At 51.6% G+C, this 17,143-nt stretch overlaps 1 protein-coding gene across 1 annotated transcript in view; it reads left to right on the top strand.

The window, feature by feature from the left end:
• The window catches only part of MYO18B (myosin XVIIIB), a 75,158-nt gene that overhangs the window by 40,383 nt on the left and 17,632 nt on the right, over nt 1–17,143 (top strand). The window contains 7 exon segments of the mRNA XM_054082683.1: nt 1,718–1,822; nt 4,736–4,882; nt 8,219–8,332; nt 8,668–8,784; nt 9,490–9,573; nt 10,889–11,026; nt 11,360–11,545. Coding sequence (XP_053938658.1) covers nt 1,718–1,822; nt 4,736–4,882; nt 8,219–8,332; nt 8,668–8,784; nt 9,490–9,573; nt 10,889–11,026; nt 11,360–11,545 — 891 coding nt within the window.

Raw genomic sequence — 17,143 nt, 5'->3', positions numbered from 1 at the left:
TGGGGTTTTCCTCTCCACTGCCAGCCCCATCACAGCCCTGTGGTGCACGCCTGGGTCAGCCATGAGTCCCTGCTGTGCTGGACCAGCTACTGGGGACACTGGGGAGAGCCTTGTGCAATGAAGCACAAGGACATGGTGCTCGCAGTAACACCAGTGTCGTACCAAGGGCACCAGCTCCAGACAACCAGGGCTCTGTGTTTGATGATATGAATAGAAAACACCCTTACAACAAGGCTGTGAGATCGGTGGCATACAAACACGAATTCCAATTTCTCTGAAATCACCAGGGTGTTTTATGCGGGGCTGCATGGTAGCAGCCAGTTCCCATTAGCCCTGGGGCGTACCTGGCTGTCGATAGTGAATTAACATTGCTTAGGCTTAATGAAGCAGTCGGTGGGGCTTTGCATGTGCTATTTTAGGAAGGCAGGACAAATAGGAGGGCAAACGAGGCAATCTCTGCTCCTCCTGCTCCTGTCAGCAGGCAGTTGTATCCTGAGCCATAAGGTTCTGTGTACTGGGGTGGCTGCTCGGGGGCTGCACCGGCTGCAGGTGCTGCCATTTCCCACCGCAAAGCCTTCCTGCAGTGCTCCCCATCTGCTGGATGGTGCAGCAACAGCTCAGCGCTGCTCTCTGCCCCTCTCCACCAGCCTTTGCTGAAGCTCCCAGGTGGTCGCAAGGACACATTGCTCAGGGCTCCTCTCGGGGTTCTCCCTGCCCGTCTCTGTTTCATTGCCCTGTGCACACAGCAAGGTGCTGCCCGCATTTCTAAAGGAGATGCAGTGCCTTGAAAGGTGGCACTCATCCTTTCTCAGGGTGTCGTGCATCCTTTCTCTCCCTCCCCCTGCCTGGCCTGAGTGTTATTTTCCAAATGAGTAAATGGCAGAGACACTCTGGAGAGCAGCCGGTATTTAGCAGCCTGCTCCAGTTCCCTTTTTAAACCCTGTTTCTGAGCAGCAGCTGTGGGTGCAGGAGGCGGTTGGGACAGGGAAGGCACCGGGGAGCTGCGCCAGGGTCTCAGCCTGGCACGTCTGCTCCTGCAGGCACAGCCAGGCAGCTGCTTCCGAGGGGAGGAACAGGCTGTGGAATGGGCTGCCTTGATTTTTTAACATTTAACATGTTTCCACCACCACCACCAGCTGGACCTGCTGGACATTTCACAGCTCTGCAATGCTGCCTCGGATCCAGTCCTCTTCTGCAAAGCACTTGCTGTTGCTGCAGCCCTGCAGGATGGCAATGCTTGAGCAAGGGCAAAGGCAGAGGGATGCAGGCTCCTGCACTCAGTGATGGCTCTGAGGCTCCCTTTGCTCCCAGGAGCAGCACAAAACCTATTTTTATAGCACAGCCTGCCTTGTGAGGCCAATGCCACCTTCTCGCTGGTGAGGAGCCAGAGCAAGAAGAGCACTGTCTTCCTGGCTTGTGGTCATGGGATGCCTTGAGGAAACCTGGAGGGATTAGAGCCAAGTCCTCTTCTACCTCCACTGAAGGCCCTGTGTTACTGCTCCAGAACTGCAGGGATGTCTCTTTGGGACTTCTTGCCCAGTCCTGGTCCCCAGCACCGGCTGCAGTGATGGGAGCCTTTGGTGCACACCCTCTCCCAGGGGCTGCCCAGCTACCCAGATCCTCACCGTGGTGGTGGCTGTGCCTTGCCAGGGTGTGAGGCTTTGGGAAAGGGTGGCCAGGCTCTGAGCATGGCTGGGGTTGTCTCCTATACACACAGCTCCGGCAGCTGGAGATGCAGCTGGAACAGGAGTACGAGGAGAAGCAGAAGGTACTGCATGAGAAGCAGGACCTGGAAGGGCTCATCGGCACCCTGTGTGAGCAGGTAAGAGGACAGGGTTCATCACAGGGCCAGCCCAGCAGGGCTGTGGGGTGGGAGAAGCAGTGTCTGCTCTCCTTGCTGCTCCCTCCCAGCCGGCCAAGCCACTTGGATAGCTGTGCCCTGCCTCAAAATGTGAGAGGGAGTGTGAATGCATGGGGCGGGGGGGGCAACAGCCTGGTTGTTCACACGTGCGCAGCTGGCTGTGATGCCTTCCAGCCCTCACCTCTTCCCAACACCGCCTGTCAGAGCAGCAGCGTGTGCCGCAGCAGGCACCAGGCGCCAGGGGGGTTTGGAGACAGCAGGCATCATCAAGGAGACAACCGGTCCCACCAAGGACCCACAGACAGGAATGGTGCGCTTTTCTCCAGGAGGGTTATCCAAGCAGGGGGGAGGCATCCACTTCTTGCTGGGATTTTCATGAGAGCCAGACTACTCAGTACTAATGCTGGAACACATCCAACTGCCCAGAAAAGCACTTTATCAGATTCCACACTTTGCAGAGGAATCCTGTCCCAGACACATTTGTTGAACACATCCTTTTTCACTCTTTAATATGTCTGTGGCAGTGATTGAAGTGCACCTAATGGGAAAAGCACACACAGCTGCTCCCTATTAAATTAGAAGGCGAAGGACTGAATGCAGCATCATTCAACAGTGTTTATCAGCCTGGGCATCACTTAGCATCGCTGAGCAGCCAGGCCTGGTGGCTGTCTCCTGTACCAGCTCCTGCTGAAGGAGCTCTGGTTGCTAAATGAGGTCCCACCTTGCCCTGCCCTGGTGCTACGGTGCTGCCGGGGCTGAGGGTATCAGAGGAACGGTATCAGCCCAGTGTGTTCAGAATTGCCTCCTGGTGATGCTGCACCCCAGGGCACCCTGGAGCTCAGCAAGGCTGGGGTTGTGCCTTTGCACAGCCCTCCTCACATTGCAACTCACCTCGCACGTGTAGAAGAGGAGCTGAGTGTCTGGAGTTACAGTAATTAAACATGTTCTCCAGCACAAGCTGGCTGGATTTCAGCATTTCACTGGCCCTGGCAATTGCATGTGTTCATTAAATGGGATGAATGTGGGAGCTGTGCAACACTGGAATGGTGGGCATATTTCAAGTAGGCACAACATGCTCTGATGAGGCTTATCTATAATAACCCCCCAGCTCCGAGCTTATAAAACATTTTGGGAACTGGCAGAATAAACCTTGCTGTATAAAAGCAAGATTTTACTATAACTACCTCTCCATCCAACACGTCCCTCTTGTTCGGTGGAGGAGAACAAAGATGGATGAGGAAGCAGCAGGAGCTGGAAAAAGCCAGGGGGGCTCTTGAGGAAAGGCTGAGACTGTCCCTAAGAACTGCCCAGGCAGCACCAGCCCCTGCTGAGAGGGGAAGGGAAGGTGGCATAGTGGGTATTGCTATACTGTGGGTGAGATACAGCTGGAGCCTTGGAGGCAGCTGTTAAATGAAGTCCAGGCTTTGTAACTCAAAAAACACTGGTCTGCAATGGTAGGAGACAGCGGATGTACCTGCTGCTTCCACTTACGACACAAAATCCATCCTTTGTGGCAGCAGGCGGACCCTGAACTACAGGAAAATGCTGCTGAATGGCATCCAAGATAGAGTCTGTAGTGATGGGAGGGATAATAACAGAGCTGCTTCTCTGCAGTGTGGTTATAAATGCTGTCTGATTTACAGTGGCCAGGGTGCTTCAGAGCAGTTTATTAAAAAACAGGGGGAAAAAAAAAAGCCAATCCAGGAAACTAATTAAGGAAATGGAGATGCCAACGATTTCTGGTTCCAGCAAATGCCAGCCAGCTCTAAACCAGGTTACAAGGTCACATCCGCACAATTAATTTTAGCCAGTGAACAGAAAACAGGAGGATGAGTTCAAACCAAGAAGAGCTGTGGAGAGCAGACTAAATGGAAAATGCTCTTGTACTTCATATGATCTGAAATCCAGCACTGAAACCACATCACTGTTTATTTGGTGTTTTTCTAATTCTTTTATCCTTGTAACCATGGTTGCTCTCAGCTTCAGGGGGGAAAGCATAGAGGGTTTCGGTTTTTTTAAGGTGCTTCCTACTTCCCTTCTTTAAAAGGCTTCAGAGCGATGCGGTGGCACTGAACTGCGTGGGGATGAGCCTCCAAAACCCCCAGCAGTTGTTTTCCACCAGCACTGCTGGGTTTCCACGTACATGAGATCACTGCCTCCCCCACAGAAGGCGGCAGCATCGGTTACGTCCCTCTGCGGCTGATGGGGACTCCAGATGCCTTTTGTTAGAGATGTGTAAATAACTCCTAATGAAGCCTTTCTCATCAGAGTTTTTCCTCTCTTTCTCCTTTGGGCTGAATCTCTCCTGCCTTCCTCACTCTTTTGCATTTTCTGTGCTGGCTCTCGGCACAGATGCTGGACCCACATCTTCTGGCTCTGCCCTTCTCTGGTCCTACCCCTCAGCCAGGGTAGTTTCCCAGGGGGTGACAGTGCCCGGTGTAGGTGACGACAGGGCTGTATGCCTCTGGGGACCCACAGTGCCTGCTTTTGTCCCCAGATCTGCATCCGGGCTGTCCCTCTGGCCGCAGGGGTGCTCACTGCGGATGGAAACTAGGAGTGGGCTGATGTTTTCAGAAGAAAAGATTTCTAGTGGGGAAAAAATGTGGCATTTTGGAGAAATCTGCTAGTTTTGATGTTTATGTAATTCATTTTCTCCCTTTTATTTAACTATTAAATTAGTTTTATTGGATAAAAAGAGAAAACTGTGCTATCTACTCATAGATATTTAATATCTTCCTGCATCATGACTTCAGCATGACCAAAATAATCCCCTATTCCCAAATTTTGTGGGGAGTGCCTTGGGGTGGGATGGAATGGTCAGACAGCATTTCTGTGGGGCAGTAGCATTCAAGACACCCCCTCTCCCCTCCCCAGATTGGCCACCGCGACTTTGATGTGGAGAAGCGGCTGCGGCGGGACCTGCGGCGGACGCGTGCTCTTCTCGCTGATGTCCAGCTGCTGTTGGCGGCCCCTGCGGAGCCCAGCGCTGACATCCAGGAGCTGGAGCGGCTTCGCAAGCAGGTAGGTGCCTTTGGGTGAGCAGGCATCTCCCTGCCCCTTGGAGCATCCCCCTTTACATCGGCCCAGGGGAAGTTGCATGAAATACTTGTGCTCAGGGACATCGTTTAGTGGCAGATTAGGAATGGTTGGACTCAGTGATCCAAAAGGTCTTTTCCAACCTGGTGATTCTATGATCTCCTGGTTTTCCTTGTGCATGGGGTGAGCGGTGACCCCGCAGGGCGAGCATCCCACCACCCGGGCCAGGGTGAGAAGCGCCTCTTGCGCTGATGAGGGTCTCCTTGTAAGCAGCACTTCTCTGTAATGAAGCCAACAGTGGCTAAGTATTTTTTTCCTTCTCCCCCCAGCCCTGCTAATTACCTTCTATTCTGCAGCCTTTCTATCTGTCTAATAAAGAGCCCCAGCAGCGCTGGGATTGGGAGGTGTTGCCATAGGGATGCTGTAAGGCAGGAGCAGAGATCACAGTGGATTCGCCATGGTTTTAGTGCAGACGACAGGTTTGCAACCAGCACTGAGTGACACAGCGAGTGGCTGTCTGCATGGGCCACGCTCGTGCCCACTGTGCCACCAGCCAGAGGTGGCCTCAGCCCTGGATGGAGGTTGAGGTCCTGCAGGGACATGGGACAGGGGTGGCATGAGGCTATCCATCCCCAGGCTGGGTGTGCAAGTGCATCCCAGGGCTGAGCTAATAATGCTGGTCCTCTGAAACCACTCAGTAATTAATCCGTACTGTATATTTCCCCTGGAAACAAACTAATGGGGAGGCATGAGTGACTCCAACAACATCCATATATAATTCAGATAATAGTTCTGCATAAATAACATCTGTGAGCAGCAGCTGTTCCCACCTGCACCAGGGGAGAAGGGGAAGGTGAGCTTGGTTTAACATGGCCAACGTGTGCCTACACTCATACTCGTGAAGTGGGCAGTACTGTGACCTCTTCCACGTGCTGATCCAAAGGTCCGAGCAGCCAGGCCTGAGAGTGCAGGGCCAGCAGCCTCAGGGGCTTAATATCCCCTAAAGTCTTTGGCTGAAGAAAAAACAACTCTGTGCAAATCCATGGCTTACATTTTGCACTTTGTCTCTCCAGCAGGATGCAAACAGGACCCGTGGTGTCCGACCTAGGGTCTTTTCTCAGAGTCTTCTAGGGTGAACACCCACTGTGGGGTACCCAAGGTGCCTGCATGGTGGGACACGAGGTCCATGAGCTGGTCACAGCACCCCATGCTGAACCAGAAGGAGAAGCCAGGGAAGCCACAGTGATGCTGGCGAGCGTGTCTGTCCCCGTGGCATCCAGCCCTATCTCACTAGAGGAAAACCTCCTTGTGCCCCAAGCAGCCTCATCCCTGCAGGGATGCGGGCTCATGCGGGATGTTACTTTCTCTTGCCCGTGGCTGTGGTGCCTTGCAGACCATCCCAGCTCCTTCGGTGGGTGGTCTTTCCCAGCTGTCTCATGCTTTGGACAAGGAAAGCAGAAAGCCTTAATATGGGGGATATTGAGTTTTTGTTGTGCTACCAACACTGCGACTCTGCTTGTGTTAAAAATGCCTCATGATTACACTGCCCTTTAAATGTAAATGATTTATAATGGCATTCATGATGACTTTCTCAAAAGCCAATGCTTCCTCCCACCAGCCCACAAACCTCCACAAGAATAAAAGGTTTACTAAAACGCTACATTTCTGTTAATCAAAATCCATATGGCCAGAAGTAGAGCATTGTTTTTTAATAAGGCTGGAGCATCCATTTTTACACAGGTATTTAACAGATGGTGTAGCACAGCAAACTAATGCTCTTCAGAAGTTCATACATTATGCATTTTTTTGAGGCAGGGGGGGATTTCAATATCTTCTCCCAAAGTGGGAAAATTCCATTGCATGAAGTGAAATGGAAGCTGGTATTTAACAAGAGGTCCTGGAGATGTGTTTCTGTCTGATTCAGTCGTGGAGTTTTAGTGTAATCATGGCAGGGGAAGGATTAGTGCCAGGGACTGGCTGAATATGGGGTTCCTTCTGGAGAAGCCTGAAGTTGGGCAGGTGGAAAAGGGAAAAGCTCTTGGCCATAAACTGAACAGCCAGTCGGACTGAGAATCTTTAACACTTCCCAGCAGCTATTGCTCAGGCCATTTTGGCAACAGCTGCCCAAGCTTTCTGCAAAACACAAAGGCTATTTTTCAGCTGGTGGAAGAAAGGGGAACCCTGAGTGTGTGGCTGTGAGAGTGGCTCTGCAGATGGATGAATAGACCAGCTAGACAATCCATCAGCAAGGGCTGAGTTTGGACACAGGCACATCATTTTAAATAACAGTTTTGCAGGATTCAAGCTGCTCTGCTGCCAAAGCTTTTTATTTCCCATGGTGAGTAGCTTCTGGTGGTCACTAGCTGGAGATCCAAAGATCATATTGTTGCAGAATGGTTTGTTGTTCAGTGGTAGAGGTGTTCAATGCTGGGTTGAATGTGGCTTTGAGCACCCTGATCCAGGGGGAGGTGTCCCTGCCCATTGGAGGAGGTTGGAACTGGATGGGCTTTGAAGTCCATTCCAATCCAAACAATTCCATGAATCTATGTAATGAGCAGTGGCTCCCATTGCCCCTGGAAGCTTTGCATCCTCTGCAGGGGAGTGAGGACCAGCCATGGGAGATGAACAGCAAGTGGCGGGGTCTGGTTTTGCTTTTGCATAGAGAAATAAACCCAAACGAGCAAGGGAAAGAACTGGATGTTCAGGTACAGCCTACATCATCTCCTCTACCATGGCCGTGTGAGTTTTTGGAATGATGATCTTCCAGATGTTTGCAGCTCACTTAAGATCATTGTGATCTTAATGGCTGAGCTATAAAAAAATAAGAGCAAATTAGCATTTAGAAATGTGAGATTTCTTATGTATTTGCAAATGCAATTTATGCCACATGAAAAGCCCATTTGCAAACTCCAAATCATGAATTGCTCTAATCAGGAATTACATGTAATTCACATAGTTTTGCAAATTAATGATGCCAGCTCCACCTCGCCACGGCAGTGCCAAGGCAGAGGGTGGATGTGCAGATCAAGGCGCTTATGTCAACGCTCAGCAGGACGGTTGGTGGTGTCAGGATCTGCAGTTACATGTGCCAGGAGCTGCCAAGGAAGAAGCCCTTTTCACTGTAAACCAGGAGCAGCTGGGCTGAAAAGAAGCACAGATTTTAAAAGGTCGAGCTTCCATGAGTGTTAGCAGGGGAAAATGCTCTGGGAGGAAAGTGTAAATAGACGTGGCTGTGCAGCAAGGGGAACAGAATAATCAGTACATGGCTTCTGCAGACACCAAAACCTCCTTTAATTATGATCTCCCTCCTTTTTTTCCCAGTTGGAAGAAAGCGAAGCGAAGTGTGCGGAGGCCCAGAGGTCCCAGCAGATGGCAGCCTCGGAGCTGGAGAACTTGCACGTGGAGCTGGAGACCCTCAACAGAAACAAGACCCTGGTGAGGAGATGTGGATGCGGTGGTGGGGATGGTGGCCCTGACCTCGTCTTTGATAGCAAACATCAGATTTTGTACTACATCGGCAATAATCAGCATATTTACTAAATCCTCCAACCTCTTTGGGAACAACAGCCCACGAGTGGCTGAATGGATGCGTAAGGGTACGACATCCCATAGTCCTCCTCTACAGACACACACGAGCTTCCTTTGCCTCTTCTGGTGCAAGCACGGGATGTGAGGCTAGTGGCAGCACGCCCCAAAGGATGCTGCGGTCTGGGTGGTGCTGTGTTCTCCATGGGATGCTTGAACCAACAGCCCCATCGGTCCTCCTGCAGGTGGACGAGCAGCTGTATCAGCTGCAGCATGAGAGAGCCGACCTCCTGAAACGCATAGATGAGGACCAGGAGGACCTGAACGAGCTCATGGAGAAGCACAAGGCCCTGATTGCCCAGGTAGGAGCTGAGGCAGTGGAGGATGAGCAGCATTCACTGCCCTGGGAGCATCATCTCTGTGGCCTCCTCTGGACTTGCTCCAACAGATCCATGTCCTTCCTGAAATGTTGTGGTGAGAGGAAGGAAAGACCTATGGATACAACTCCTCTCACCCACAGTTTTGAGTATTCTTTCAAGAGGTGTATTGGTTTTAGTTTCAATAGTTGGGAAATCCTATAGTATCCCTGCCTGGATCCTTTTCTGTTCTTTCTTTCACTGCTTCCTCTTGCAGAGCTTAAGAAGCGCTGACAGATAGTCCTGGGCTTTCAGTGCAATATCCAGACTAAGGCAGGCGCTCCCAAAGGATTGTGCCTTGAGCTGAGGGACTCCAAGGCTCCTGGTGGAGCAGGAAGAAGCTGATGAGACTGCAAATTCACAGGCTGGTGCCCTTTGCAGTGCTGTTATGGAGCTGGGAGTCTGGATCTGAAAGGACCCCAAGGACAGAAATGACCCTGGCAGCACGGTTTCTATCCTGAGCTGCAAATACTTGTTGTGAAAATAAGAAAGTTCATTGAGTCAGGAGAATTAAGTTCCTTCAGTCCAGGGCAGGAGGGTCTTGCTGTTGTAATGGTAGGAGGTGTAGGCATGAGACAGCTTTCAGCACTGCATTTCTCAAGGGACATGCCCTCGGGTCTGCTCCCACTGCTGTGCTTTCTCTTTCCGCAGTCGGCAACAGATATTGCTCAGATACGGGATCTGCAGACGCAGGTGGAGGATGTGAAGAAAGAAAAGCAGAGCCTTCAGGAGAAGGTAATTCCTCCCTGGCCTGTAGAACCTCAACCTGGGGCTGAGGAGCGAAGGGCATCCAGACATCTCTGACATCTGTGCCTGGTGCATTGCTGGTGACAGATGTGGATGCCATGTTCTTGTCTGAAATCACATCAAGTGTCCACCCTGGTGGTGCAAAGCCATTTCTCCTTTGTAATTTGTCAGGTTCCTCTCAACGCATTGTGCATGACTCAGAGAGCAGCACGGTGCAGAAACCACTGTTTGCCCGCTGTGTGCCTACAGCCCTGACCCTGCGGCCAGGATGGGCTGTAGGGCTCTGCCGGCAATGACCTTGGGCTGGAGAAAGCTTTCCCTGGCAAGGCTCTTAGGATGGAGAGCCCCAGTTCTCCCTCCTCCTTTTCCGAACTGCTGGTTCCATGGCAAGAGATGCCCCATAGGGCTGAGCAAGCTTGGGATAGGGGCTGACCCTGGGGTGGGGCTGGTCCTGGGATGACGACTGATGTTGGGATAGAGCTGACTCTGGGACGGGGACTGACTCTGGGATGGGGTCTGATCCTGGGAGGGGGCTGACCCTGGGATGAGGCTGACCCCAGGATGGAGTGGACCCCAGGATGGGGCTGATCCCAGGATGGCTACCTGTGGGTGCTGCACTGTCTCGCCTCTCCTGCTGCACTGACCCTCCTGGAATGCATGGATTTAATTTTAAACACATGAGTAATCCCATTAACTTAAGTGCTTTACTCGACTGTAGCTCAGCTGCCCAGGAACCAGCAGCAGGACTCGCTCCCTCCGAGGTGGAGCAGGTGGTACTTTAGAGATAGGCCAGATAAACAAAGACAAATGCTCATGCTTCTTGGTCAAATAAAAAGTCTGAACCAAACTTGTACCAGGATCGCTAAAAGGGCAGTTTGCTTTGGAGAGCCTGTTGTAATGGCTGAAGAAACAACTTGGTCCAGGCAGCTTTCCACATAGGGATAAATTGTGATTTTTTTACGCCTGCTGTCCTCAAAGAGTTTGCTGAGAAGAGAAAAGCAAAGAGATGCAGACACATGTCATCTTCTGGCAGATTTTTTCATTAAAAATACGTATTAGTCATGCATTTATTGTGTGGTATCAACAGCAGGGGGTCCTTCAGGCCATAGCAGGCAATGCTTTTCCATAGTGCCTGGCAGCCTAAGCCGGGTCCTACACATCCACTTTGTCATAGGAGTTGTGAGGATCCTCGATGCATGCCACACCAGGGAATGGGACTGCTGGGAGGTCTGAGAAAGGGACTAGGAGGTGTTAGCGTGGGTCAGGAGATTGGGAGGTGCCAACACAGCCTGTTCTCCCCCAGCTGCAGGCAGCACAGGCAAGAGTGGTGCAGCTGGAGCAGTGCCCACCTGAGCGTTCCATCGTCAGCCGGCAGGAAGCCCGCATCCGCGACCTGGAGAGCCAGCTGGACTTCCAGGCTGTGCAGATGAAGCGCTTTGAGGTATCACATCTTCATTGCTTGCAGAGGGGATGCAGAGACACAGAGAGATGCTCTTGTGCTCTCAAAGCAGCAGCTGGCTCAGTGTGAGCCCTGGGGGACGTGGTGTGGCCACTGGAGATGATGGTGGGTGCAGAGCTGGGTGCAGGTCACTGGAGTCCACACACGCTGCAGGCACCTGCTGCTGGCGCCAGGGCAATGCTTGATAATGATAATAGCAGTGACTGTCCGTGTACACGGGTCAGGGAGGGAGTACTTGATGCTCATGAAGAGCTTCTTAACTCCTCACCTCCATCACACTTGCTTCACCTTGTGCTCTCCTTGCTGTCTCTCCAGGTGCTGGTGTTGCGCTTGCGAGACAGCATCATAAAGATGGGTGAGGAGCTGGAGAAGGCGGCTGAGTCGGAGGCGCGGGAGAAGGAAAGCACCCGGTACTACCAGAGGAGGATGGAGGAGATGAAGGCTGACATGGATGAGCTGGTGCAGAGGGAGCTGGAGTCCAGCCGCCGGCGCGTGGAGCTGGTAAGGAGATGTTGCTGCCATGGGGTGGGGTCAGTGCTGCTGTAGGTTACCTCTCCATAACCTGAAGACTGGCCTGAAGCTTCCAGAAAAGCAATCTTTGGCATTGTGCTTTGTGTGCTCTGTGTTTGGAGATGGAGCTGCCCCATCTGCTGTTCGCTGGCCTCCGAGCAGGTAAACCGTGTCTCCCGGCAGCCCCACCACGGCTGCCCTGGGTCTTCTTAACATTGAGGTGTCAGGCTTGGCTTTGGCAAGCAAAGCTGTGGAACGCTTGGAAGGGCAGTGAATTGTGTCACATCCCTGCACAGCCCCAAACCATTGAACCAAAGCTGTTATTGCGTTTCATATCTCCATGTCTGTGCTTGACAGCCTGGGCAGTCTCTCTGCTCCGTGTTTTGTTCCAAGGAGGACATTGCTTTGCCTGCTCAGCTCTGAGAAATGCTAAGAAACTGCGCAGGTCATTCCTGTACCTCCTTGTGCTAGTTTTCCTCGTGTCAGGCAGAACTGCGGTGATGCCACATGGTCCCTTGGCACAACAGAAATTCCCTGGGCTCCCCACATGCTGAAAGCATGGCTCGTCATGCCAGGGCTTGGCCCAAGAACCAGCTCCTCACTGTGATTCCAGCCCTGGCCAAATAGCTCCCCTGTGGCACGGCAAGACAGAGCTGACAAGCATCTAACATGCTCTGCGCGTGCAAAACCCCAACTGGATTTTAAGCACTGCAAAAATAGATTTGCCTTCGTCTTACAGTCCAGTACAAGCAACTCTTTTATGTTATTTTTTTCCAGTAAACAAAAGGAAAGCCGTGCTTCCGAGCAGTAATTGAAAGATATTGCATTTCTGCTGGCACCACAGCCACATTAGAAGCAGTTATTTTATCAATAATCTTTTATTTAACAATCAAGGAGATTTCAGCATTTATTTTGCCCTGAGGCTGCCAGCCTTTCTGAAGGGAATGGTGCTTTAGTGTGAATTATTCCACCTCCTCTGCCTGTGCTGTGAGCAGGCTTTGTCCTTGGTCTTCCACCCTGAATCTTACATGTTTGCACGCAGCTCTGGCTGCCAGGACACCCTCACCCGGGCACAAAATGAGCCTCTCCGCTAGGCTGGAGTCATGCAGCCATTGCTGCTCTTCAGAGTCATGAGATTTTATAATGAGACTCTTTGCTGGCTGCTTTGCCCAGCGCTGGGAGTGCTGAGTGACTCCCTGGGCTGCAGGGCTGCCCGCTGCACTTGCAGCATCGCATCCCAGGGCCAGACCCTGCTGCTTTCCCTGCAGGTGCCAAGCAAGACATTGCTCCAGCTGCTTTGATAACTGTGTGTTCACTGCAGCTTTGTTAGAAATGCGATGTTTTGGAACACAGATGCGCTGTCTGGTAGGATGCGGGTGGGCTCTTTTAACTGTATTTCTGTATTTGTGCCTGTATTTTTAGAAGCTTGTTGAATGTTTCATGTAGGGATGTGAATGATGGGTGTAGTAAGATACTTGGTCTTCTTAGCACGCTTCTGTTCCCACAAATGAAGTTTGCAAAGAAGCCTGAAAGGGATTTGAGAGGCACCTCCCTGGAATAAGACACAAACCCCCATAAATAGACAAACTCTTTAGCCACTGCTAAGGGGCCTTGGTTTCCAGACACCCAGATATTTGGGGTTACCTGGCATCTGCCATGGCAGGGACAGGAGGAAGGAGCCAGGTGAGCCCTGCAGTGCTGAGCTCGCCGAGACATGTCCCGCCAGCTCCAGGTTTCTCCTTGCGGGGCAGGGCTATTTCTCTGTGGGAACCGGGCTCATGAGCCCACAGTGGCACATCAGGAGCTGCCACACAGAGCATCGCAGTGTTCCCTGGGAGCAGAGGCATTCCCCCAGACTGTGTGCACTCTTAACAGCGCTTAAATAAAACATCGCTGGAGAGCTGTGATCACAGAGCCCAGCCGTGCTCATCGAGAGGCTGGCAGAGAGCATCAATAGTTAATAGAAAGCCATTTATGGCTCTGCTCCTGTTAAATCCCCTATCAATTATAAATACTGCATGAATTATTCACTTAACATTACTTAAGTCATGGTCTGCACCTAACAATTTTTTTAAAATGCATTTAAATAAACAGTTGTGAGGTTGTGGACTTGCTACGCTTTGTCAGGCTTTAAGTGATGCATAGAAGGGACAAATTCATTGTACAGATTGAGTGAGAAATCCCATCTTGTTTGCTGCGATCGTCAGAGCTGATGCCTGTATGTAGTTATTTTATTCTCACAGCTCACATTTATCATTGTTTGAGGCAATTGAAAATCCTGTCCCCCTATCCCCATGCCTTCAGCCTGGCTCAGAATCACTACTCCCATCTCTCCATCCTTTTTGCCTCAGCTTTGGGCAGTGGGGAGCAGACTCAGCCATGTGCAGGCAGCAGGGAAACTCCAGCGGGAAGCAGAGATGGAAGCTGGAGAGCTGACTGCCAGGCAGATGGCTCTGCCTTATGAATTTTGTAGGAAGAATGGGTTCTGAACACATTCCAAGCCCAGTGCCATCCCAGCGAGGGAGGCATGTTTCTAATGGTGGGGGTAGTACTTGGCCCAGGTTGTCTCTGTCTTTGCTCCAGTTGCTTTTACTGAATTTCCTCGGTGTGGCTGGAGCTCCTCTTTGGATAAATCTGGATCCCAGCCTGCAACAGCTCCTTGTTTCTCAACTGCTGTGCTGACACCCAGAGCTTAACAGGCAAGACCCCCTTGGGCCATGGCAGAAACTGAGTCATAGCGAGAAGTGAGAGATGGATTTCCAAATTACACCAAGTCCTAGGGAACTCAGAAACAAGCCCTGGTCTCCTCGTTCATCATCTATGTAAGCGTAGTTGTGCTTGTGCTGATACAAGCGTCCCCCGAAGAAGCTGCACGATGTGGTGGAGGGGAGGATGGAGCAGGGCCTGGGACCAGGCGTGTGGGCCTGGGGGTGTAGGGTGGTGAGCTGTCAGCACTGCAGCTCGGTGGGATTTCCCTCCTGATACTGCTGTTAGGGCAGGGTGGTGCTGGGTGCTGGGTGCTGGCATGGCTTCACTGCTCTGGAGATGGGTAGATGGTCCATCATAAGCATCAGGGAGACAAGTATGTGCAAGAAGGCTCATCTCAGCTGCTCTGGCTGTCCACAGCCATCACTGGAAGCTCAGGGCAGGGGCAGGACTGGGGCAGAGGCAGGGATGCTCCTTGAGGACCCTGCCCCATGCCTTGCCTTGATGGGGCTGTTTTCCCAGAGCTTCTGGCAGAGCATCTCACTGCTTACCTGCGGGTTTGTGCAGCAGAGGAGGGAGATGCAAACAGCTAACAAGCCAGGATAGACTAATTCCACCTTTGAGATAGTAATTCTTCTAGTTCATGCCAAACAATAGCTAAAAGGCTTAAAGGGAGGACCTATGACTGTGCTGCTGGCGACCGAGCTGCCTCTGCAGCTTGGATTTCACAGGAGAAGACAAGCAGCTGCTGGAGGCTGGGAAGGGGGCTCTGGGAAGGGGACTGGAGCACTGAGTGCCTCCCACTAGGCAGTGGGGCTGTGGCTGGGCACTGTTAGGTTGCCCAGGGAAAAGCAGGAGCTGATCCTGCTGGGACAAAGCCCCAACTGGCAGAGGTGGATGCTGGGGAGCTGGCTGGATCTGCTGCATCTCCTCCAGCTGCTCCGGACCAACATGCAGCTCTGCTAAACATGCACCGCCACTCCAAGGCCATGCTGGGGTGGCTTGCAGGCACGATCTTAAAATTAGCTTTCTTTCGTGAAGCTGTGAAATTCATCAGCATAATAATTAACTCTTTTTCCTGAAAACTGAAGCACAGGTGTGAAGATATTCTTCACACATTTCTTTTTAAAACAAGGTGAGAGTCACAGTGTAAATAACCTTTTTTTTTCTCATTCTTGTGATAGCGGATCTCCTTTGTAGCGCAGCCCTGTTCTCACCCCACAATCCTGAGTGCTGTAGCACGTTACATTCTGATCTCTATGATTTTAGGGGGTTTGTTTTTCCATTTGCAAGCTTTAAAGATTTAGGTTTTGCTGCTTTCAGTGAACTTGAGAAGCAAAGTGGGGGCTGTTTGTGCCTCCAGCTGGGAATGCTGCACTCCCACCCAGCCAAACGCTCTGATGTCCCAGCAGGGTCCCAGCCAAACCTTCTGATGTCCCCGCAGCCCTCTGTCCCAGCACCGCCCATGCGTAGGTCTCTTCAAGCTGCTCTTTTCTATAAAAGCTGATGACTTTGGCGAAGTGTAACAACAATTATCATCAAAGGGAGCCAGTCCTTAGAGGTGAGGTTGGGGTATGGAGGAGCTGCAAGTGAAAACTCCACCGTATACATGCTAATTAAGGCTGCCGTAGAGCAGGCTGTGATTGCTGGTTTGCCATTAAAGAAGTAAATTCTTCAGGCAATAATCAGCACTTGGGGCTGCTTACACCAATTACCAGGAGCGCCGGTGTTCACAAGCGCAGAAAGAGCCGCTTGCCCCATCTCACTCCAGATTTTGTCACTTCAAACTTTCTGAAAAAGTCGTGAGTTAATTACTTAATTAAAACTAATAATGATTGATGAATACCGCAGCTGTACACTCAATTATTCAAATAGGAGCAATCCAACTTGGACTAATTAGATTACACTTCTCTTCAGGTGGATGGGAACTTGCAAAGGTTATGTTGTGACAGCAGAACCACAAACAAAAACAAAAGACAGCGACGAGGACGTGGTGCTGGATGCTCTGCGGTGTCTGTCTCAGCATCCTTTATAGTCCCATAAATTATTTCACTCCTGGTTTTGCTCTGCTTTTTTTAACTTATCTTCAAATGTTTCTGAGACAAAATTAGATGAAAAAGAAATTCTTAAGAAAAAGAGGTTTTAGAAAATCCTTTCCAGAGAAGGAAGGAGAGTAAAGGCAGGATGTGGAGAGGCAGAGGGGGATGGAGGTGGGAGGTAGGGAGCTGCCAGCTGAGGTGTCCCTTGTTTCCAGGTGGGTCCTGCAGTGGGTGAGCTCCCCCAGCGCAGGCTGTAAGGGCTTGAACAATGGCACATGGAGCATCTTTTCTTGCCTGTTGGAAAAAAACCACTGGTGAAGCGCAAGAGGAAGCCCCAGCAATGCTTGGGGAGATGGTGAGCAGCGAGGGTTCCCCTGCCAGCAGCGCAGGGACAGATTGGGGTGGCAGCCGCCCTAGCAGGAGCCCCCCAGGAGCTGCCAGCCCATGTTTCCTCCTGTCCTTGCTGGCTGTCCTTGCCTGGTGCGGAGCCTGCATTCGTCTTGACCTCTTTCGCCATGGTGCTGGTGGCCTGCTGGGTGACAGCCTTGCTGCCGTGCCAGCAGCGAGGCACTGCGGTGCCCAGGGCTGCACCTTCACCAACCCTCCCTCAGCTTTCTCTTGTCTGGGCACCCACCAAGTGGCTGCTAAGTTTGCAGCAAATCCCTTCCTTTCCAACCTGTCCTTGCAGCAAGAGCGAGCGGTGGTGCAAAGGGGCAGGGGCGGTGGTGGCTGCAAGGGCTTTGAACAGGACAGGTGCAGAGGGGCTCCCAGTGTGTCATGGGCTCGCTGTGTGTGGGGTCAGGGATGAATTCCTCCTACGAGTCAGTTTGCCCTGGAATAAATA

Source organism: Cuculus canorus, chromosome 17, assembly GCF_017976375.1.
Source record: "Cuculus canorus isolate bCucCan1 chromosome 17, bCucCan1.pri, whole genome shotgun sequence".
NCBI classification, from domain to species: Eukaryota; Metazoa; Chordata; class Aves; order Cuculiformes; family Cuculidae; genus Cuculus; species Cuculus canorus.
The sequence above is the reverse complement of the archived record's forward strand: the minus strand, read 5'-3'. Positions and strand labels throughout refer to the sequence as shown.